The 25,201-nt window shown below is 45.8% G+C and overlaps 1 protein-coding gene and 2 pseudogenes across 1 annotated transcript; 1 reads left to right on the forward strand and 2 right to left on the reverse strand.

Moving 5' to 3' along the window:
* Nucleotides 1-8,514: 8,514 nt before the first annotated feature.
* LOC147957839 (L-type lectin-domain containing receptor kinase SIT2 pseudogene) lies at nt 8,515-10,901 on the reverse strand (annotated as a pseudogene).
* Nucleotides 10,902-12,952: 2,051 nt separating this feature from the next.
* LOC125519013 (L-type lectin-domain containing receptor kinase SIT2 pseudogene) lies at nt 12,953-15,362 on the reverse strand (annotated as a pseudogene).
* A 1,704-nt stretch (nt 15,363-17,066) lies between these two features.
* Nucleotides 17,067-19,210, forward strand: LOC125519012 (4-hydroxyphenylacetaldehyde oxime monooxygenase-like). Its single transcript, XM_048683895.2, has 3 exons — nt 17,067-17,591; nt 17,808-18,254; nt 18,369-19,210. Exons 1-3 carry the CDS (start codon nt 17,109-17,111, stop codon nt 18,981-18,983), a joined length of 1,545 nt encoding a protein of 514 aa, XP_048539852.1. The 5' UTR covers nt 17,067-17,108; the 3' UTR covers nt 18,984-19,210.
* Nucleotides 19,211-25,201: the final 5,991 nt, after the last annotated feature.

Raw genomic sequence — 25,201 nt, forward strand, 5'->3', positions numbered from 1 at the left:
TTCTTGTATCATCAGGGCTAGGATGTCAAACGAACTATCAAGTGATCTCAGCAGTGTCTTGACGACTTCATGTTTGGTGATCTTAGTGGCGCCGAGGGCTTGAAGCTCATTTGTGATGTCAGTGAGTCGGTTAAATGTGTGCTGGACATTCTCATTATCATTTCGCTTGAAGCGGTTGAAGAGGTTACGAAGGACACTAATTCTCTGATCTCTCTGGGTTGAGATGCCTTCATTGACCTTGGAGAGCCAGTCCCAGACCAGCTTGGATTTCTTCAAAGCACTCACACGGCCATACTGTCCTTTGGTCAGATGACCACAGATGATATTCTTGGCAGTAGAGTCCAGTTGAACGAATTTCTTGACATCAGCAGCAGTGACACCTTCTCCAGCCTTGGGAACGCCGTTCTCGACGACATACCATAGGTCGACATCAATGGCTTCAAGATGCATGCGCATCTTATTCTTCCAGTAGGGATATTCAGTTCCATCGAAGACGGGGCACGCAACGGAGACTTTAATTATCCCTGCAGTCGACATAGCTAAAACTCCAGGTGGTTAAACCGAATCACACAGAACAAGGGAGCACCTTGCTCTGATACCAATTGAAAGTGCGTTATATCGACTAGAGGGGGGGTGAATAGGCGATTTTTATGAAAGTCTTCAAAACGTGGAAGTTATGAAGACAAACAGGAGAGATATGCCTATTACTATGCAGCGAAAGGTAGACTACACTAGGCAAGCCATGGTCAAGTATTCAATAGAGTGAAAGCACAGTGACAAATAGCTGTAGTGTAATAAGGATCAGGTAGGAAGATATTATGAAGCCAAACAGATCAGACATTCACGTTGTGAAGACAAAAGATAGAGCAAGCATGCAATGACTTCACAATGAGTAACAGTAAGTAAAAAGGAAGTGAAGATGAAACCAGTGATTCGATGAAGACAATGATTTGTTGGACCAGTTCCAGTTGCTGTGACAACTGTACGTCTGGTTGGAGCGGCTAGGTATTTAAACCTTAGGACACACAGTCCCGGACACCCAGTCCTGAACACGCAGCTCAGGACACCCAGTCCTCACCGTATTCTCCTTGAGCTAAGGTCACACAGACCTCGCCCAATCACTCTTGTAAGTCTTCAAGGTAGACTCCCAAACCTTCACAGACTTCGTTCACCGGCAATCCACAATGTCTCTTGGATGCTCAGAACGCGACGCCTAACCGGCTGGAGGATGCACAGTCCTCAAGTGTAATAAGTCTTCAGATCACTCAGACAAGAAGACTTAAGTGATGCCCAATTCTCTCTGGCTCTGGGTGGTTAGGGCTTTATCCTCGCTAGGTATTCTCTCTCTCAAAGGCTTCGAGGTGGGTTGCTCTCAAACGACAAAAGCCGTGCACTAAATCTGAGCAGCCAACCATTTATGGTTGTAGGGGGTGGGCTATTTATAGCCACTTGGCAACCCGACCTGATTTGTCCGAAATGACCCTGGGTCACTAAGGAACTAACATGTGTTCCAACGGTCAGATTTCAAACCCACACGGCAACTTTACTTGGGCTACAAGCAAAGCTGACTTGTCCGACTCTGGACAAGATTTGCTCTCATAGTCTTCACTCGAAGACATAGGTTTTTAATTAGGCATCACTTTCAGTCATTCTGACTGGTTCTCTTGGACCCCACTTAACAGTACGGTGGTTCCTATGACTCAACACAAATGAAAGAGAACTACGAAAGATCTAAGTCTTCGAGCTCCATAGGCTTCACGTGGTGTCTTCTCTTGTCATAGCTTCAATGTGAATATCTTCATATACCACCATTGACTTCAATGTCGTCGTACATTTTTAGGGGTCATCTCTGGTAGGAAAACCGAATCAATGAGGGACTTCTACCTGTGTTATCCTACAATTCTCACAAACACATTAGTCCCTCAACTAGGTTTGTCGTCAATACTCCAAAACCAACTAGGGGTGGCACTAGATGCACTTACAAATGATATAGAGCAACGTCCAAACCAAACCACTCGCACAGGGGGAAGTTTTAGCTCGTCCCTTACTCCCACGCCCGACCCTGCCAATGGCGCAGTCATCCATATGACTATCGCTTCCGTTCCTGCCAATTGTGCAACCACTTCTCCACCGGGAAGAGCGCCCATTAGTGGTCATCTCCATGTTTGGCACACATTTCCCACCAGCGCGCACCAAATCCGGCATCATTTGCCCACTAGCATGCCCATTTGTTGGTATATAGACCAGCCCTCCCCACTCAGAAATGCCACTCCTCACCAATCTTCCCCCTTCATCGGTGCCATTCCTCACCTATCTTCCCCCTTACCCATCACCACGATACTCACCCCTTATCAGCCATATCACGACGAACGAGCTTTCCTTGCCGACCTGTCGCCGAATGCGTTGAGAAAAAGTTCTGGGAGAGGGTGTAGGACCACTCTCAGTGTCAAGAATCACAAGCTTTGTAGGGTTGAACCAGTCATCGGTAGGGAGCGCCTTTCCGTAGCCCACCGCTACCTTGCTCGCATGAAAGGGACGCTGCACTCAGGGAGGGCTACAAAGTTGTTGTATTCCCCCACATCAAGGATGCACATGCATTCATCAACAGTGTGCAGGGATGAATTTAAGGGCGCGAAGGGGGGCTAGACCCCCCTCAACGAACTACTTCTTCTATTGCACTAGCTGGTGTAGACAAAAATATTCCGTGAGAGTTGCACCCCTCCATGAGAAACTCGCCCCATCTATGCGAGAAACCTGGCTCCATCCTTGACAGTGTGACCATAGAAGTCACTTAAAAATAGAGGAAAAGGACAAATTGGTGTACTCCACTTGTTGAAGTCATAGTGGAAATCTTAACTAATCTTAGTTAAAATTGTAGGAGAAATCCTAGTTGAAATCGTTGTAGGAATTCAAGTTGAAATTGTTGTAGAAACCTTTGTTAAAATCAAGTTCGAAAAAACTTTCATTGTTTGTTTGATGAGATGGGGAAGAACAAGGTCTTGTTAGCCAATGACAGGCAGATCCCACATGCAAACAACTTTTGGCAGCTCTGCTTATGGTGATTTTATGTTTACGCATCAACTCGCCGCTGTCCATAATGTTATAAGGGATGATCCGTTACTATTAAGGAGACTCCTAATATGGCGACTCTACTAGACTTGCTTTTAGGCTCTCACATGTTCATGTCCAAACCTGCTACAAAAAGTTGGCCTGGAAGGCATCAATGCATGTGTGCAGTCCTGGTAAAGCACCAGAGAGACCTACACAACGACGCTCCTCTCTATTCGACCAGCATTCCCATAAGAAGAAAAACATAACAAAAATTGTGACAACAAAAGTGATCACAATGCTCTCTCTCTCTCTCTCTATCTATCTATCTATCTATCTATCTATCTATCTATCTATCTCTCTCTCTCTCTCTCCATATGGACAAGAAAATCAATGTGAGTCATTATATTATATCTGAACTTCAATAGTTGCATTAATAGTTTGAAATGTTCATGCCCAAAATATTCAGAATTTTAAAATTTTGTCCCTATTTCAAAACTTGTTCAAAATTTCAAATTTTTGTTCTCAATAAAAAAATTACAAAAATGTTCCCATTTTTTTTGAAAAATGTTTCTGTTCTCCAAAATTGTTCGAGATTGTAAAATATGCATTTTTCCAACTTCTAAACTATAAATGTTTTAGTAAAATGTTCAAAAAATCAAAATAATGTTTGTTTTAAACAACACATTTTTTTACTTTTCTGAATGTTCAAAACATATTACTGTTTTGAAAAATTGTTTAGAAATTAAAAAAAATCTTCGTGTTTTATAAAAGTTTCATGTTTTCAAAACATGTTTGTGAGTTTCAAAAAAGGTTCCCATTTCAAGTTATGCTCATGTTTTTCCAAAAATGAATGGAAATTTAAAAAGAATTGCTCGCATTATTTAAAAATGTTCGGGATTTCAAAAATTGTTAACGTTGCCAAGAATATTCAGAAATTCTTAATTATTATTATTTCGAAATTTCAAAAATAAACAATCAAGAAAGCAAAAAAAGTTTCAAATTTTAAGCTGCACTATGCTCTTAAATAATCACGTTGGCCATGGGTTAGCATGACGCATTTGTTCGAGTGTCTAGCACCACGTGATCAGGTCTTTGAGGTCAAGAGTTCTATTCTTCAACGTGTCTTTTTTTTTTAGATTTTTACTCGCGCCTTACAAACATAGGTCATTTCGGTGACTGCCAGTGGGCTGACCCAGATGCGAACTGTACCTTCCATGCGCTATTTGATGCAACTAGTATCATATAGTAGCTCCCACGCAGCTGGCCCAAGAGAAAGCAAAAATAATTGCTATGTCCCCTAGGCTGTATTGGGCCTCAACTGCACTCCCCTACTAGGACTGCTCTACATCCGGATCATCGATCCTCGTTGAGGGAGGCAAAAATATTTTGCGGTCGAGGAACCAAACTTCCACGTCCCATCCAGTTCCTCGGGCGGATGCCAACTAAGCTAGGCAACTTTGTTACATAAAAACGACTGGTCCTCCTATTAAAATACGTATGGATTTTGTTCCATCCGTTCCGCACGTGGTCCCAACAACAAAGAATATGTTGTTGGCTATAATTGAAAGAAATTGCGGGCACATTACCAATAAACGAGAATATGCTGGTTTGATTCTAAATTAAAAAATTACGGGCACGTGAGTGCTAAAATAATCAAAGAGAACGGACACTCATAAAGAAGGGATATTCAAGGCTGGTTATGCGTAGATTATGCTAATGAAACGGGGTTTATATGTGGCATTTAATCCATTCGCTTACGCCATCGTATAAGAGAGTAGTCGAAGCAACCATGCCCCGAAGGTCATCAGGAAGCCACCAAATGAGGAGGCAACCACCACCCCGAGATGGAGGCAGGCCCGGAGGAAAAAATGCATGAGTTGGCTGATCGCCGCCACGCTGATCAACCCCACCATTATCAAGATCTCGTGGACCAAATATGCCGGAAGAAGACTGCACCTCCTCGTCGTGGAGACAGTTTTTGATGGACACATCAATTATCTCTCTTGTTGCTTCTCACAAAAAACATCACTTTCGTTGCAATGCATGGACATATATGCTAGTTTATACTCCCCGCGTCTCATAATGTAAGACCTTTTTTGATACTACACTAATATAAAAAAAAAACGGCTTACATTATGAGATGTAGGAAGTACCTATGTAACCCACGTTGTGAACTACCAAAAAAAAGCAATAAAGCATATACCAGCCTTGAGACAAGCATGTTACAATTCATCGATTCCAGTTGTGTGCATGTTTTGTTCTTGCCGTTCGGCTGGGGAAGTCAATTCGATCGTGGCGCAGCGGAACTGAGCAAGGTGCGCGTACATACGTCTCTCTGGTTACACGTACGTTCGTTGCGTTCGGTTGAACCGATCCATTGTTCTTCAAATCAACAATTGATATCTAGAGCCTTGACGATTTACGGTAATGGACAACAACACTGAGTCAGTCATGTCCGGCAATGACGGTTTCAAGGTAAAAAAGTATGGCAATGATGGCTTCAAGGCAAACAAAAACAGTGACAAAGTAAAGAAGTGCAGCAAATCAGCGACTAGTGATGGAAGAATGAGCGGCGCCATTATTCTCCCTTATTTTTCTAAAAACCACCGTTGCATGCTACATTTCTTATCAATTATGGCATAATCCTCACCATGTTCTCCGTCTCGACCCGTTCAGGTTCACCATGGATGCGGCCGCGTTTACCTCCATCCCACCGGGCCACTATAGCAAGGTGCAACGCCCGACGTACAATCCTACTTCGTCAGGGTTTTGAATTTCGGTCGAGAAAATCATATTTCGGCCGAATTTTGGCTATCACGCTCGGGCCTACAAAATGTCATTGTTGGCCAAAATTTTCGTCCCAGTTCGATTTTTTGGCCTGATCGAACTTCTGAAGCATTCCATTATGTTTTCCTAAATTAAAATCGTGTCTTAACCCTAAACAAGTAGTATTTCCCCTGCTCATCTCTTCTGTGCGGTGGCGCTGCTGCAAACAACGTACTCGCAGCACATGGGCCTTCTTGACTCATCAACACCTGCCTCCCAACTTGAGCCTCCCTTTTCTCCCCTTTCACGACTCTCCGACCTCTGCATGTTGTGGCTTACGTCGTCGACAAGTCCTCAACTTTGCAGCCTCTTGCAAGAAGATAGATAACTGCGTGTCTTCTTTGTGAGAGATGTTTCTGAGGCCCTTTTAGCATGATGGTTGATGCAATTAACAAACCATTTAATTTCCCTTTTTTGAAATCCGAAGGGTTTGCCCTCGCCCCAACCTTTTATTAAAGCCAAGGCAAAACAAAATCAAACAGATGTCTTACAGGTTTCGGCTTGCAATTTATTGCAATTGCAACGACCCCCTTATTATAGCTGTGAAGCAGCAATTTCAACCAAGTATCAGGCTAATAGAGGAAGATTACATCCGTCACATGGGAAGATGAAACCCTTTGTACAGCCCTGGGTAGATGGGGGACCATGCCAGGCAATTCTAGTAATTCTCCTCGCCGATGACCAAGTAGTCTTAGGCACTCTAGGAGCAATGAAGCTTTAACAATGGAATAGAGGATTTTCCACTAACGCACCAGCGAGCCCACCAAACCCACGACGCACTTCATACTTCGCCATTTTCGTCCCTAAAAGACAAAATCATTGCGCAATCGCCATTAGCCGCACAAGGTGGCAGAGTCACCAAAAGGATAACAGACTTAAAGGATCAAGGTACTGGAATATGTAATATATCAACCACAATTTATAAAAATTTGTTTAGCAAGAATGCAATCAAAGAACAAATGTTTGATAGTGTCAGTTTCTGAACAGAAAACACAATAAGTTTCAGGAACTACCTGATGCTTGACTAGATTGTCTCTAGTCAAACTCTTGTTATGAATAATAAGCCACAAGAAAGCATGTATATGTTCGGAGGGCCTTTAATCTTCCAAATACAATCTTGAAACACATCATGAACCCCTCCAAAGTTAATTAGTTTGTAAAAAGATCTAACAGTGTAAAGACTTGATTTTTCAAGCACCCAAATGAGTTTGTCTTTACTAGCAGAAGGAGTTGTATTCTGAACTAAAGATAGTAGTTCCAACCATCTCTTATAAAGGGTCACTTCGGGTGGCCTGAGAGCGCGCCACTCAGCCACAACCACATGTCGCGCTCTGGGAGCTCCTTCGGATTTTTTTTGTGTGTGTTTTCAGCATTTTAGATGGGGTTTTTCAGGTTTCTCGGTTTTTCGCCGGTCTTTCTTTGCTTTTGGACCAGAAAAATTTACGCGAAAATGCGTCTTTTTTTTTGCTTCAGCGAGAGGCACGGCCATACCTCTCGGAAACAAAAAAAAACGTGTTTTCTCTCTTTTTTTCTTCCGCAAGAGGCACGGTTTTGCTTCTGCGAGAGGCACGGGCGTGCCACTCAGAAATGAAAAAAAAATCCATTTTCTTTTTTGTTCTTCCGTGAGGGGGGCGGTTTTGCTTCCGCGAGAGGCTCGGCTGTGCCTCTCGGAATTTAAAAAAAAACAAGGTTTTTTTTGTTTCCTTCCACTTCCGCGAAAAGCATGGATTTGGTTCCGTGATAGGCATGCCCGTGCCTCCCAAAAACTGAAAAATAAACTTGTTTTTTCCTTCCATGAGAGCCGAGGTTTTGCTTCCGCGAGACACACGGATTTGTTTCCGTGAGAGGCATAAATGTGCCTCTCGGAAATGAAACAAATGTGTTTTCTTTTTTTCCTTCTGTGAGAGGCATGAGTTACTTCTCGTGGAGGCACATAATTTCTTCCGCGAGAGACACAGTCGAGCCTCTTTCGGAAAGGAAAAAAATATGTGTTTCCGGTTTGGTTTTTTCGTATGATTTTTTTGTCAAAAAAAGTTCGTTAAAACCTATCAACGGGTATCTTGTTTTGAACATCTCAACGCAAGGAATCGAACGGTGAAAACGGCTCGAGATTTGGGTGCACTGTTTAAGAGATAAAACATTTTGAATAAACAATGTACAAAAAAAAGAGAAAACTCTCAGGCTACGACAAATGACGCACATGCACTGCACCACTTGCCGCAACCTAGGACGTAAGAGTGGCCTTTGCAAAAAGTATTCTTTAATAAGTGATTTTGACAGTTATTAGTCCATTTAATGGGCTTTTTAAAACATGCTTAAGCCCATGCTAGATGGGCTGATATCAGCCCAACAAAGATAATCAAATGGCAAGAGCTCAACTTTTTTTTGAGGGGTAAGGCCAAACTACAATTTGTGTCTTGTGGTTGGCCAAAACAGACATGATGACCAGGAGCTAAAAAAGCGAAAATCTAGCTAAACTATGTGCGTCAACATTGACCGCACGACTTTCAGAATTAAAGATACAATTAAACGCCGCTGCTCTAGTTTTGATCTCAGTGAGTATAGCAAGAACTCAACTAAGGTAGACAAAACGAGCCATTAGGGATGTGATTCTGAGGCATGAGTTGAGAAAAAATATCTAATCGACTAAGCTCAAGTAAGACTCAACTAAATCAGCCAGCTCGAGCTAGCTAGGATCACAAATCATATCAAAAAGAAATATTAGGATCACGAATTAATTATTACCCGACCTCAAAGATAAGCTTCTTCTAAATGAAACATCAAAAATAAGTTGAACACATACAGACAACTTCATCTGCCCTCAGTGAGAACGGTCATCGTAGACCCATAAGACACCGCAGCAGTGCTAGCCGCTGATGGAGGGTATGACATAATGTACGAATCGAAGCCGTCATTTTGCATCAGCGCCAGCATACTGTAGCTCATGTAAGTCGGCGATAGATCAGGAACCGACTGCCCACGATCTAGGTATTGCGTAACCTTTCGCATACTAGGTCTTGCATCAGGCAATGGGTGCGAGCACAACAAACCTAGTTGCAGCACGAGGGTAACCTCCTCTGTGTCAAACTTTCCCGCTAGTCGTGGATCCACCGCCTTGAGTAATGATCCACTGCGGTGGTGCTCAAGCACCCAATCAATCATCACTACAGGGTTGTTTCGCTCGCCACGCTTGATCGGTCGTCGTCCACATGCAACCTCTAGGAGAAAGACACCGAATGCGAACACATCGGTTATGGGTGTTGCCTTCCCGGTGCGCACAAGCTCTGGTGCAAGGTATCCCATGGTGCCGACAACATGGGTTGTTTGAGCGACAGTTCCGTGATCGTATAACCTTGCTAGGCCAAAATCGCCGAGGCATCCATTCATCTGTTCATCCAAGAGCACATTGCTTGCCTTGATATCTCTATGGATGACAACCTTTTCCCAATCCTCATGGAGATACAGCACGCCCGATGCGACCCCTTTGATGATCGAGAACCTTTCGGGCCAAGATATGGCGGGCATGTTTGGATCGTGCAAGTACTTGTCAAGGCTGCCATTTGACATGTAGTCATACACCAAGATAAGCTCGTCCTTGCGCCGGCAGTAGCCCAATAACTGCACGAGATTCCGGTGCCGGAGACGACCAATGCTCGCCACCTCGGCAACGAACTCGCGTAGTCCTTGCCTTGATTCATGCGACACCCTCTTCACGGCGATCTCCAAATTGGATTCAGAAAGCAGGCCTTTGTACACTCTCCCGAATCCTCCGACGCCGAGTAAGTTTTTCTCCCTGAACCCATCAGTGGCACGATGCAGATCCTTGTATGCATATCGGTGGGGGCCGAACTCGTCTTCCCAGCCTTCGCGCACCTCGGCGAACCGGCGCCGACGCCACAGAAAGAAGAAGACCGCAGCCAGCGCTGCTGCCACGAGCAACGCGCTGGCCAGCGGCAACACGATGTCCAGTACCTTGGACCGAGGCTTGGGTCCCAGGCGTGGCAGGGCAGGAAGCTTGGAGAAATCAAGAGTCGGGGCAGGCCCGTCCAAGCTGAAGCTCCATCCGAGCACGTAGTGATGCCCCGAGATGACTCCCGACGACGCCGAGAAGCCGACGTACATCGCGTCCGCCATGAGAGTGGAGAGGTCGATGGCCTCGGAGAGCAGAGGCTTGCTGGGCTTGGGCACGTGCACGGGGGCTAGTGTCACATCGAGTCGCTTGGCCTGGCCGTCGTAGTCCACCCATACCTGCATGGGGTTGCGGCTGTTAAGCTTGAGGTCACGGAAGGCACCGTCGTCGCCGTAGTAGCCGGCCGGCTGGCCCTGCCGCGACACGAGGCTGTTGACGTCGATGCCGACGTGGTTGCTGTTGATGTCGCGGAACTCGGGGCTGAGGATGGTGTCCAGCTCGACGGCCAAGATGGGGGCGCTGGCCGTGCCGTTGGTGGTGTTGAGGAGGCCCAGGTACTGGCCGGAGTTGGCGGTGGTGAAGTCGGTGGTCGGGGCGACGACGAAGGCGAGCCCGTGGTCGCTCAGGCCGTCATAGCCCGACACGATGGCGAAGACGAAGGACGTGGAGAAGGAGCGCGCCGCCGTGGCGTTGGCCGAGCCGCCGAGGAAGCGGAGCGGCGCGGGGTGGAAGGCGTGGGCTTTTGTCTGCTGCGTGAAGTTGGTGAGCGCGAGCAGGCCGCCGGGCATAACGGCGGCGAGGCCGTCCAGCATAAGGTTGGCGCCGGCGAAGCCTTGGTAGGCGAACTGGCCATCGTCCTGCGACGAGGCCACCTCCCCGTCACGGCTCAACAGCAGGAGTATGAGCAGAAGAAGGGCCGCCGGCGCCATAGTATCCTGGACAAAACTCGGTAGTATGACGGAATCATAGACTAACCACAATTTGCTTCGTTTGTGATCATGCGCTAGACTTTAACGGTGTAGTGGTTGTGCACAGCACAGATGGTGGTTGTGCAGTTGGTGCATGAATGTGCCGTTGAGCATCCTGAAAGTCAGATTACTACACAGAGATATGATAATGAAGTGTTGGAATGCTACTCCGACGGCTATGGATGGATCTTGAATATGTCAGCGTAAGAGTACTAGTCCTCCTTGAGAAGAAGAATAAAAAACCCAAATTCCTTAGATCATACGGCACCGGCGTTGCAGGCCACAGAAAATTATGCGATCCATCGTTGTTACCATCACAGATTGCTCATTTTTCAACTGCCGTTCTACTTGTTTACAAGTAGAATCCTATCTTGTGAGAAAAGCTGGGCAGACGCCGTGCCCTGCATTGCTGGGTGAGATGGCTGTCACTGCGTAGGGATGGTAGGAAAAAGATGCATGACTGGCGGGTCAAAGAACCCACGCGCTGATCTTTTGATGCTGCCGGCAAGAGGACAACTACCATAGCTGTTCACCACGGATGAAATATCTTGCAGTTTCTTATCTACCAAAATGAATCTAGTCGAATTTATTCTCCATTCTCTCTACAAAATTGTTAATTTCAGGGGCATAACTCCAATTCATCTACATGTGATATGGACAGATGTCTGTAATTGTAAGATTTCTTGCAGAGTGCAAATGTCAGTGTGTATACTGTAACGATGTTTTAATTTTTTGTCATGACTTTAGTCACCAAGGGTTGCAAGTATGTTTTGTTTGAAAGTTGTCTAGTCATTCAACATTGCATGGTGTAAATATTTTTAGTCAACAAGAGTTCATTTCTTGCAAGATGTCTAGTCACCGAACATGTGCATGGCGGCTAAGCTACCAAGTGCGCCTTGGTCACTAGATGCTATGAGTAACCACCATTTGGTTGGTAGCTATTGCTTTCACTTAGTCTCACCAAGCTGTAGTTCGGTAGCTATTGATATGACTTTTAGTGACTAGTAATCACAATGGTGGTCCCCAAATATCTGTAGCGACTAGCTATGCTATAGCCGCCATGAAGAGACCAAGTACTGTTGGTAGTAACCAAGTTTGAACTTTTAGCAACCAACCACCTTATCTAGCGGCCAAAAGTCATAGCTCTAGTAGTGTTGACGAACGATCATTGTTTGATACAACGTATTAACAATTTAACATCAATCAAATCGAAGTAGATAAATGAAACAGTCCTTGTCAGATGTTGAAATCAAAGTCGGAACGTAGAAAAGTAAGGGATTCAAAGTTCTGGTCTGATAGGAAAAGCATCGCTTTCAACAAATAAAATATTCTATTGAAAAGAGTCATGAACTCACTGGAAACATATAAGAAGTAGTAATATATCGGGCCTGCTACGCGTCCGCCGGCTGATCTTTTTAAAAGATTAGCCGGGTCGTGAGCCGTCCGATTGTGTGCCGCAAGCATTCCAATCGTTTCTATTCTCTCTTCTTTATTTTCCTGCAACAAGGCATTTGTTGCAAAACTCCTACAATAAGACTCTTGTTGTAAAAAATTGCAGTGACATCCTTGACCTCTTCTCTATACTCGTGCACCAAGACTTTTGTTGCAAAACTACTGCGACAAGACCCTTGTTGCAAAAAATACAACAACATCTCAAGACTCTTCTTTGTATTCCCGCAACATTTTTGTTGTCGCAAAAAATGCAACAAATGTGATGCTGCGAATATCGACACATCCCACAATATCCCTAATGTTGCAGACATCGTCGTGTTCCATAATGTCGCCGTTGTTGATGGCCGATTTGCAACACCGCCACAAGAACTCCACCTGAAACACTTGTAGCATCAGCTCGTGGATTTAGTCCACACCTCGATGGTGAGCGACACATGCTTATAGCATCCTAGGCCCAGTCTACAACGTTGGCATCTTGAGGAAGGCACCAGTTCGGGAGCCACGTTGTTGGGCAGCAGACCGAGGAAGGCGCTGGATCGGAAGGAAGAAGAAACCTCGTCAAGGAGAGAGAGATACAGAAGGGAATGAGTGGCTGTCGTGGAGATAAGATGCAAAGCGATGGAGCGAGCACTAGGCAGCCGTGCAATCGCACCCGATCCGATGGTAGCACGTCCGGCTGAGGAAAATTGTTTTCTCTAATATACGCACATCTACCATGCATAAACATGAATCGGTTAGGAACATCTATCATAAGCAGGTAGAATGGATGATTCACCTGTTTTTTATAAACATACATCTATACCGAAAGAAAGTAAACCATTACAATCATTCAAAATTAAATATCAAAGCGTCAAACAAACTTCTACAAAGTGCTAGTTACATCTTACAAGGATATAAAAGCATTAGAAGTCCAACTCAATTATTTTGGCACGGCATGCACCTTTGTCACCTTCCTCCGGAGAGATCAGAGATGACACCCGATGACACATATGACGTTACATTTTTGTTAAAAAACTCTGCGCTGTACATCTGCTCCAGCATGGTTGAGCCGAGGTACTCTGACGAAAATTCCGGGAGGGGCATGTCGCCGTCGAGGTACTGCATGACTTGTCGCATGGTTGGCCTTGCATTGGACAAAGGATGGGAGCACAGAAGCCCGAGTTTCAGCACTAGAGAGACCTCGTCAAGACTAAAGTTGTTTGGCATCCTAATGTCTGCCGCCTTAGTGATGCAACCGTTACGCCAATGTTCGGCAACCCAGTCGACGAGCATGACGCGGTTGTTCCCCTCGTCTTCCTCGATCGGCCTCCGCCCGCAGGTGACCTCCAGGAGGAACGCACCGAAGGCAAAGACATCGGTAGATGGGGTTGCCTTGCCGGTGTGGCCTAGTTCAGGGGCTAGGTAGCCCATGGTGCCGACCACGTGTGTGGTCCGCGCATCGGACCCATGGTCGTAGAGCCTTGCTAGGCCGAAATCCCCTAGCCGCCCGTTCATCTCGGCATCCAAGAGCACGTTGCTTGCCTTGACATCTCGATGGATGACGATTTGCTCCCAACCCTCATGGAGGTAAGATAACCCGGAAGCGACTCCCCTGATGATGTGCAACCTCCGAGGCCACTCCAATGTAGCCTTGCCAGGCATGGGATCGTGCAGGTATTTGTCGAGGCTACCATTTGGCATGTGATCGTAGACCAAGAGAAGCTCCCCCTTTCGCCGGCAGTAGCCGAGCAGCTGCACGAGGTTGCGGTGGTGCAGCCGGCGCATGCTCGCGACCTCGGCGATGAACTCCTTCATCCCCTGCCTTGACTGGTGCGACACCCGCTTCACGGCCACCTCCGTGTCCATGTCGGGCTTGCGGAGCACGCCCTTGTAGACGCTTCCAAAGCCGCCGGCCCCGAGGAGGTTGGTCTCGCTGAACCCCTTGGTCGCCTGGTACAGGTCCTTGTAGGAGAAGGGCTGTGGCCCGAAGGCGACCTCCCAGTCCTCCCGGACCTCCGCGTACCTGAGTCGCCGTCGGACGATGATGTACGCGGCGATGCCGACGGCCAGAACCACGGTCGCCGACGCTATGGGCAGCACGATTTCCAGCACCCTGGACCGTGGCTTGGGCCCGGTGGGCGGCAGGGCGGGCAAGGAGGAGATGTTCAGCGTCGGCGCCGGCCCGTCCAGCGCGAAGCTCCAGCCGACGACGAAGTGGCGCGCGAAGAGGATTCCCGTGGCCGACGAGAAGCCGACGTACGCCGTGTCCTGGTGCTGCACCACGGCTGAGAGGTTCACTGCGGTCCGCAGCAGGGCCGTCTTGGGCCTGGCGACGCCCAGGGGAGCCATGGTGACCGTGATCTCGGAGACGGCGCCATCGTAGTCCACCCACACCTGCATCGCCTGCCTGCTGATCAGGCTGAGGTTCTGAAACCGGCCCGTGGCGTCGTCGTAGTAGCCGGCGTCGGCGGAAGCGCGCGACACCATGCTGTCGACGTCGACGCCGACGTGGTTGCTGTTCATGTCGCGGCACTCGGAGTTGAGGAGGGTGTCCAGCTCCACGGCGAAGATGTGGGCGTTGGGGTTGGTGTTGTTGGTGGCGTTGAGGAGGCCCAGGAACTGGCCCGGCAGCGCGGTGGCGAGCACCTCCTTGGAGGTGGTGACGAAGAAGGCCATGCCGGGGCTGCTCAGGTCGATGTACTGCCCGAAGATGGCGAAGACGAAGGCCGTGGAGAAGGAGCGCGCGGCGCGGAGCGGCACCGGGGACGGGTGGAAGGCGTGGCCTTTCTGCTGGATGGTGCCGTTGGTGAGCATGAGGAGGCCGTTGGGCGTGACCTCGGCCGCGCCGTCGAGGTCGAGGCTCCTGCCCGCGAAGCCATTGTAGGCGAACTGCCGACCGTCGTCGGCGCCGACGGTGGCCGTGAGAGCTCGGCCAGCACCCACGAGGAGAAGGAGCAGAGCGACCAAGTGGAAGCGCTGGAGAGGCATGGCTTGTGCATCCGTTTGCTTGCTCGATCGGGCGTCTGTCTCTTTGGTATTCGACTGATTTAGCTTTTTGTAATACTAACTAAATCAACTGTTTGTGTGCTTCCCGGGAGTTAGCAAGAGGAAACTCTCTTGCCAGTGTCTACTGAAAGGCATGGTCATGTCACGGGCATCAATGGTGGAGGAATAAAAATCAACGGTGTGCATGGTGTGGCTAGCGGGGGTTGGTCGCTCATTCCACGAACCTACCTACTGAAAGCAACGAAAAGAGCGGCCAGGCGACCAAGGGGTTCAGCGAGACCAACCTCCTCGTCTGGGCTCAGATGCGGATTTTTCTAGTATTTGGTTTTGAATTGTTTTCTGAGCGGGAGGGCTCAGATGCGGATTTTCGGTTTTCTATGACCTATTGCACTATATAACACAATAAAAGAGCCCCAACAATGTCACATGTAATTACTACTTGTAACAAAAAAGCTATGGGTAGACGTGGCGGGGCCCTTCAAAAAGGCATCCCAATCGGGGCCGCCACCACGCTCACGGACACTGCCCCCATCTCTTGCGCCGCCATCGCCAGAGTCATCTATGTTGTGCCCACGGCTGCGGCAGTCTCCGGCCCGATTCATTGTTCCTTGTGTTTTTTAATGAATCATATGGATCATATGGAAATGTAACATGGTATTCAAACAAAAATTAAGAGTTCATAGAGCTCCTTTTACAGCTTGTTCGAAAAACATGCTACCGGGCCCGATTCATTGCTCCTTGTTTTTAAAAATAAAAGGGATTAATACTACTTTAAATTCAAAAATCTGATAAGCCTGACTGGCCTGAACAGAACTACACTTCAAAACTGAGTCAGTTAGAAAATGTGTTTTTTTTTTCACTATCAACCCCCCAAAACCCAACTCTGCCTAATGTATAGTTGCCAGAGTATATATGATTAATCTTTAGACTTGAAAACAGTGGTAACTAAGACACCTTGGGAAATAGGGATGTCTCCATACATTACCCATGATATGTGGAAGTATTGACATAATTTGATAGTCATTTGATCTAAATGCTACATGAAGAACATAAGCCAGATGATGGAACAAAGTATACTTATTTGGAACTAAGGTCTTCTAAAACACGAACATTAGGGGAATACGTTCTCTTGAGAAAAGAAGATATTATAACTTAAGGAACTTACTAGAAATGACAAACTATCTATCTTCCGGCAGAGGCGGTGGCACCGCTAGCCACACCAACCATCATTATGGAGCATGACTATGATGACGAGATGACGGATGACGGCGCCAATCCAGAAGGAATGCAGGTGGTGGATGATGCCGATGATGTAGGGCGGTGGAGATGGTAGTTGCTGCGCCGCAGCCCAGCATTATAGCCATGCCGCTTGAGGCTAACGACTACCCTGTGCATGAACCTATCCGCCGCTCAGCACGCCTCGCGGCTCGCCGCACTGGAGGCCACTGAAGTTGGTATGTTATCATAGTATATGGTACTAGTAGTCTCAATCTGATGGTCCGACTTTATGCATACCTTACGAATTGTTAATTTGCTTGTATGACTCTATTGTGATATCGATCAATGCAATGGTTTTATGCTTATATATCTTTCTAATATGTCTAGTATTTGTTTCGTCCTCACTCCACAGAACCTACCTACTGAAAGGCATGTAGTACTTAGAACTTAGACAAATATGGCTCTTTGGGTGACTTTGCGTGAGAATGCAAACGCACGGTTGTCATTCTCCAAACCCAAGCATACGTCGACCGGCAGGAGAAGACCGGGCCGTTTCAAGCCCTTCTAGTAGACTTCAGAGTACAGTGACGATGAGATGGTCAGATTTTTCATCGATCATTTGCTCAGCAAACTTGTATATAATTCACACATACTCGAGCTAGCTGAAGCAGTTAGTTCTCTATCTACCACCAACAAAAATGGCCATCTCACTCACCTCGCTGCTCCTCTCCCTGCCCCAGCAATGGCAGCCCGTGCTCCTAGCACTTGTCACTGTCCTTTCCCTCCTGCTGTTGACCAGGAGAAAAGGGCTGAAGCTGAAGCTGCCACCAGGCCCCGCGACGGTGCCCGTCCTGGGCAACCTGCACCAGCTCGGCCCGCTGCCGCACCGGGCCCTGCGAGACCTGGCGCGGGTCCACGGGCCGGTGATGCAGCTGCAGCTCGGCAAGGCGCCGACGGTGGTGCTGTCGTCGGCGCAGGCGGCGTGGGAGGCGCTCAAGACTCACGACCTCGACTGCTGCACGCGGCCCGTGTCCGCGGGGACGAGGCGGCTGACCTATGACCTCAAGAATGTGGCGTTCGCGCCCTACGGCGCCTACTGGCGCGAGGTGCGCAAGCTCCTCACCGTCGAGCTCCTCAGCGCGCAACGCGTTAAGGCTGCATGGTACGCACGCCATGACCAGGTACATACAATTCAATCCATGTGTCACATGCCTACTCACCAGATATGGCTCATGCTGTGCTGAAATAGTCTTCCTAGTTAGTTATTTTACTTCAATTATAATATAATAAAATAATAATGTATATTTTCTTTTTTTAAAGGCCTTGACCTTTGCGTCCGTTGATGCACACAACTATTTATATAAAAATACCATAATGTATATTGTATTCATGGTTAGGTGGAGAAACTCATAAGCACCCTCAACCGTGCGGAAGGAAAGCCGGTGGCCTTGGATGAGCACATCTTGAGCCTCTCCGACGGTATCATCGGCACAGTGGCGTTTGGCAATATCTATGGAGGCGATAAGTTCTCCCAAAATAACAATTTTCAGGATGCACTCGACGATGTTATGGAGATGCTATCTAGTTCTGGCTCCTCCGCTGAAGACTTGTTCCCAATAGCTGTCGGCCGTCTCGTCGATCGCCTTACCGGCTTCATCGCCCGGCGTGAGCGGATCTTCTTGCAGCTCGATGCCTTCTTCGAGATGGTCATCGAGCAACACCTGGACCCTAACCGCGTGTTGCCTGAAAATGGCGGCGACCTCATTGATGTCCTCATCGATCTTTGGAAGAGGCCGCGTGGTACATTCATCTTCACCAAGGACCACGTCAAGGCCATAATCTTTGTATGTCAATAATTCCACACTTACACTCCATTCATGGATTCTGACAGAAGAAAAAATAGGTATCATCATTGATAATTATATTAATCCGTCATGAGTTGCATTTATGATGTGCAGTCAACTTTCGTTGCTGGCATTGACACAAATGCGGCGACCATTGTGTGGGCAATGTCAGAGCTAGTGCGGAAGCCACACGTGCTCAAGAAGGTGCAGGACAGTATCTTGGACGTGGTGGGAGACAACAAAAGTGTGCAATCAGATGACATTTCGAAACTCAGCTACCTCAGGATGGTGGTGAAGGAGACCCTACGGCTGCACCCGCCGGGACCACTGCTATTGCCGAGGGAGACCATGCGACACATACAAATTGGTGGGTATGACGTGCCAGCCAAGACAAAGATCTACGTGAATGCATGGGCAATTGGCAGAGACCCGGTAAGCTGGCCTGACGACCCGGAGGAGTTCAACCCTGATAGGTTTGAAGCGAATGAGATAGACTTCAAGGGCGAGCATCCTGAGCTGATGCCATTCGGCACGGGGCGTCGGATATGCCCAGGCATGTCCATGGCTGTGGCCACCATCGAGTTTACACTCGCCAATCTGCTCTTCAAATTCCAGTGGACGCTTCCGGAGGGGACAACGGCGGACGATGTGAACATGGAGGAAGAAGGGAGGCTCATCTTCCACCGCAAGACGCCACTAGTGCTAGTTCCCAAACCATACCATCATTGACTTGAATAAAAAGCGAGTGATCATAATTTGAATAGGTGCAGTTGTGTGCACACCCTAGAAAGGTTGGTGCCAGCAGGACAAAAAGAATTACTGTGTATGCAGCAAATAAATTTGGTGGCTAATCCAAACCAAATAAAAATAAAATAGTTTATAATTATGTATTGCTCGTGTAAAATGTAATGAAATATAATGGCATGTTCTTCGCCTTTTTGGTGATATTTATTTTGTGTTAGGATCATCATTGCTTTCTTTCCCCTCCTTTTTGTAATGATTTGGCTATGTGGATCTTTTCGTAATGATGCGACACATGGATGGCAGAGTGCATCATGGCCAAAAAAGTCACTTTTCACTAAAACGGGAATAAAGCAAACCTATTTATTTATCTTAATTAGAAAACGATGTCCTCAAGAGGTCCTATTTTCTATCAATTCAAGGCAAATACCTGCAGATTGGAATGACACTTCATTGTTCTTATTCCCAAAGTTGACTCCCCTGAGTTAATTACACACTATAGACCTATCAGCTTATGTAATATGTTGTACAAAACAATTTCAAAGATGCTAGCTGCTAGACATAAGGGGATTTTACCTGATATCATCTCTCCAATTCAGAGTGCATTTGTCCCTGGAAGACTCAACATTGACAATGTTCTAATTGCCTATGAATGTGTTCATAAAATCAAGAATACTAGGGCAGGCAGGACTTTGAGCAATCAAGTTGGATATGCATAAGGCTTAGGACCGTGTGGAGTGGATTTGCTTGAGAAGCATGACGGAGAAACTTGGGTTTCATAGCCTTTGGATTGATAAGATCATGGCATGTGTTTCATCTGTGAGATACAAAGTAAGATTTAATTCCCATGAAACTGACATTTTTATCCCTTCTAGGGGAACTCGGCAGGGAGACTCCCTCTCTCCATATTTGTTCCTTATATGTGCAAAAGGTCTGTCTAGTTTGTTGCAGTCTGAAGAAGAAGTTGGTGGCATGGATGGGATTAGGGTGTGCAAAAATGGACCATTGGTTTCACACCTTTTATTTGAGACAGAAGCCTTATCAGATAAATATCTTGGGATGCGAGCTATAGTTGGGTAGATAAGAGTGATTGTTTCAGGCACTTTGTTGAAAGATTTAAGGTGGAATTATTAGGCAGGATGGAGAAACAATTGTCCACTGGGGACAAAGAAATATTGACAAAAGCTGTCGCACAAGCTAGTCCTGTTTTTGCAATCTCAGTGTTTAGTATTCCTAAGGGGACATGCAAGGAAATTACAGGTATTATTGCTTAGTTTTGGTGGGGTGACGATGAAATTCATAAGAGGATGAACTGGATGGCATGGTGGAAACTTTGTATTCCTAAGAGTGAAGGAGGCATGGGGTTTGGTGACCTATACTCTTTCAACCTAGCTATGCTCGCAAAACAATGTTGGAGACTTGTTACTCAACCAGACTCTTTGGTGGCAAGAGTTTTGAAGGCTAAGTACTATCCTAGTGGAAATATATTAAGTGCTACACCAAAGAAAGGGTCCTCTATCACATGGAAAAGTATCCTAAAAGGAATGGAAACCTTCAAGGTACATTAGGATTGAGAATCGATACAGGAGAGGAAGTGAACATTAGGAAGGACCCTTGGATTCCTTCTAGCTTGGACATGACAGTAATCACGCCAAGGAACCAAACAATTCTCTCAAGGGTTTGTGAACTTATAGATTGGTATCCGACACTTGGGATAAGGACCTTGTGAGAGATATATTCTATCCAGTGGATGCTCGAAGAATACTACAAATTCCTATTCACCATCAAGCATTCGATGATTTCATAGCATGGCAACCCAACCGTTCAGGTTTCTCCTCGGTCCGAACAGCTTACCATTTGCAATGGTTACACCCTTTCAGGGCGCATGCAAATAGGATGGAGTGGTCGAGTGGTTCCACACCTTTGGCAGTACGGAATACGCTATGGAAAGTACCAGTGCCATGTAAAGTTCAGGTATTCGGATGGATGGTTTTGCATGTAATCATTCCTTTAATGGCTATCCTGACGAACAGATATGTCGTTCGAACGGAGCAGAGCGTGCCCAATCTATCATAAGGGGACGAAGGACATCAGACACTTATTATTTCAGTGCATGCATGGGAAGAATCTTTGGCGTCGGCTGGGCATTTGTGAGCTTATTGAACAATCGATTTCAGTTGATAGATCGGGTTCAATTATATTTGAGCATATCCTATCGCTACCTGATCGTCCTATATATCTTTACACTCGAATGTTAATTTGAAGCAAGCCTTGGCTATAGGGGTATGGTACCTATGGTGGATTAGGAAAAAAATGACGCACACTGAAGTAGTCCCACCTTCTTGGAGATGGCAAATATCAATTCTTTCCATTATTCAGAATTTCCAATCATCATCTACTAGGGTATTGGATTTGCCTCAAACAAAATGGTCAAAAACACATCCGGGATTCACCAAACTAATGTGGATGCAACGTTCTTTGTAGACAAAGGAATGAGGGTGACATCGGCTGTTCTTCGAGACAGAAGGGAAACTTCATCACCTGCCAATGCAAATTTATTCCTTTCACAGTTGATGCAATCACTACTGAAGCTTTGTCATTGAGAGATGGTCTTTTATTTGCTAGTTCTCTTGGCTCTAATCGGACAAAGGCGGAATCCGACTCTCTCCAAGTTATTAACTTTTGCATTGGTTATACATGATAGTGGGACGAAGTAGCGGCAGTGTTTGTGGAGTGTGTGGATAGTCTCTTCAATTGGAAAGGATATCTTTATGCATTGTTTACGTTCTTGTAATCAAGCAGCTCATGCGCTAGCGAGTTTTAGTTTTTGTAATAAGTACTCTCTTAGTTGGTTGGATGAGCCTCCTGGCTGTTTGGTTAAGGAGCTCGTGGATGATGTAAACGTTATTTCTACTCAATAAAGCTAGCCATGATGACCTTTCCTAAAAAAGAACAATGTCATCTCTTGTAATATCTTTGAATCTACGATAACACCTAGATGTATCATTTTTGCCCATTTGGTTTCTATGAATTGCTAAAACTAAATGTTATTATCCAGGTTTGTATTACGATCGTAGCCCACATGGCAGCATATCATAGAAGACATAATCTCCAAACCGTGGTTGGATGGTTAGGAGGGCAGTGGTACAATCCACTAGGGTTCAAGTCCTATTGCTTCATGGGTTTATTTAAGAATTTTGGTGATGCGCTTTCAATGAGAGGAGACGTTGCCATCTACTATGAGGCGCCTTTGATGACTTCGTCAATCTCAAGATGATATATCGGCTTGGTCTCTGGGAGGTGCTCACAGGGGTAGAGTGTGTTGGGTTCATATGGATGAGTGTATACGCGTGTATATGAATGCCTGCTCTGTACTATGTTAAAAAAGGAAAAGAGTAGTGTTCCTTTTCCTGCCAGGCAGGGTGCTTTCTTCAACCTTACGTACGTTACCCTTCTTCTCTCCGTTTTGGGATTTTCTCTCCTATCTCTAGTATTTTCATCGGTTTTCTTGAAAGCCATCTTAATCGCCTCACCTTTTGTTGACTTATCAAATAAACTTTTTTTAAGTCAATAAGTTCTTTCCAAATATGTGGTTATGCAATAAAATCCTAAAAGTTATTGTTAGGTAAATCATGGCAGGATTTGATAAATATTTATGTATATAATAACATTAATATGGCAGGTAAATCATGGACTAATTGTATTAGGATATATAAACTCCATTGCAACGCACAGGTAATTATCCAGTATTAGTTTAAGTTTCTAGGTAAGTTTTAAGAGCATTTGTATTACTTTTGAGAAACACGGTACTGACATAGATGCTCATAAACATGGAACACACGTATGCACACCATACACCTATGAGCACCTCCGAGATACTGCGCCGGCGGGTCTTGAGATTGGCGAAGTCACCACAGTAGTCTCGCTATCGACGGAAACGTCGGCTCCCGCTGAAAGAATATTTCTGCCTTTTTAACACTGTACATACATAAACGCTCATACATACACACATGCACACCCTACTGCTATGAGCATCTCCAAGAGTGAGTTGACACATTATCTTGATATTGACAAAGTCATCACGGACGTCTTCATAGTTGACAGGAACATCTCTTTCCATTGAACGCATATCGCTCGAAGGGCTGAAATAAATTCAAAAAATTACGAGCACCAATGTCAAGTCTAGGACTTAAACTCTGGTGAGGTGGGGCTAGGGTGGGCTGTTCACGGCGGGGCAAGCCACATCGCTACGCCGCAAACACAAGGCGGCACACACACCAATAGTCCAAATTAAGTTCCGTTTGCATATTCGTGTTTTTTGTGTAGTGGGCTTTCAAACAAGATGCATTTTAAATACAGTCTAGGGTGTGCCTCTGCAAGTTTTTGATACAAATAAGAAGTGAAGAAACATGAAAGGATGTAATAGCACGCAGGTTCCAACAAAGAGGTGGCAAAAGTCGTGCACGTGTTTAGGCAAGACTCACAACCTGACTATAAACGAGTGTTGTGTATCGCGGCTCGAACAGTTCCGTAGAATTTTCCCGGTAAACCCAACAGGAACGCTGGACAGAGATGTCTAGGCCCATACCAGTCAACAGTGCAGCATGTCTCCTAAACAAGATTACGGTCAATAGTCTTGGTCGTCGGTCGTCACACCATGAATGAAAAGTTGTAACGAAGTCACGGAGGCTGGTAATAACTTTTGGAGGAAGAAAACAATGACCAGTGTTGTAAGGCCGAGTGAAGCTAGATTTAGGTGAGAACTAGATACTTTTCTGTGCCTTCAGGTGGACTTGAATCTGAGCATTGATTTAGATTAGCCACAATGGAGAGTAACATACACATATCCTTAGACTATATTACTATCTTCACAGTCGGTAGTAACAAAAATGTGATGTCATGCAAAACTTCATTTATTAGGTTATAGACTCATATTGCATTGGGCATGTGATATTACAGTAACTAGCTAAGTTATTAAAACCACCTCTCTCCTTATTAACTCATTGCCACATAAGCAAATTTGCTGGGTTAGACTTGATGTTACTGCTGAAGTTACTTCCATTATGGCTAGTCTTAGGTGAGAACTAGGGCGAGTACGGCTATGGTTCATGGAATATTGTGTGGCTGATGTCGTCGGAGGCCCTTTCATCAATTAATTACAAGACCTCTTCAAATTTCAAGGGTGCATGCGGCATGCCCGCCTGTAAGTTTCAGCATAGCCAGTAAGTTCCAAGATGGCGATGTACAGCTGACTTTAGCGTCCTACATCCACCTGAAAATATCAGGTGCTCTCACAGGCCACACCTCAAATATTTCCATGCTCCAAAATTATAAAAAATAATTTGAATGTTTGAAAAAATGTGAAAGAAATTATGGATGTTCACAAGACATGTCTCTATAATGCCTAAAAAAATCAAATCCAGATTTCTCTTTTTTTGTTTTCTCCTTGTGTATTTCAATTTAGATTTGTATCTTTTAGGTAATGTGGACACATGTCTTATGAACATTCACGTTTTTTCCTAATGTTTGAAATCAATAAAAAATGTTTTTTAAAAGAAGGTAGCATGGTAGCATTTGGGGATTGGGAGGAAAGGATATGTAGTCCCAAATCAACATCCAACCAGATCTCTAGTGAAGTTTTTTCAAACGAGACAACATCAAGCACGACCAGTTGTCAGCGGAGGGGGTCTACGCATCTTGACCTGCCCGAGGGTAATATCCCTATATACCGTTTTTTCATTGCATGACTTCTCCACTAGATTGCTTTTGGTTCTGTGTGACTTCTCTAGTTGTTTTGCCAACCTTGACAAGGAGTTTTACTTGTGTGATCTGCGTGATCAAGATGAGAACTATATGTCGGGTAACATTCAATCTGAGCAATCTACACCACTTCATGGTCTTCATGTGGGTGTTGAGCATGGCAACATGAATGGCATTCATGAAGACATTGCAAACGGTTTGATGGGACATGACAACAGAGAAGAAGATGACGAAGATGATGACCAGTGTACGCAAAGACTTGGCTTGTATTTCCCATAAGAAACGACTTGGCTTGTATTTTGGTCCTAATTGTAATATGGGAAACTTCTTAGGCTGCTCATAGAGGGGAGTATCATATAGTAGTATCATGTATATGATACTAGTGTATGATACTACCTTCATAGTTGCATACTATCATAGACTAGTATCATAGATAATCTTATTTA

The sequence above is a fragment of the Triticum urartu genome, chromosome 7A, assembly GCF_056163025.1.
Source record: "Triticum urartu cultivar PI428250 chromosome 7A, HENAU_Tu73, whole genome shotgun sequence".
Taxonomy (NCBI): Eukaryota; Viridiplantae; Streptophyta; class Magnoliopsida; order Poales; family Poaceae; genus Triticum; species Triticum urartu.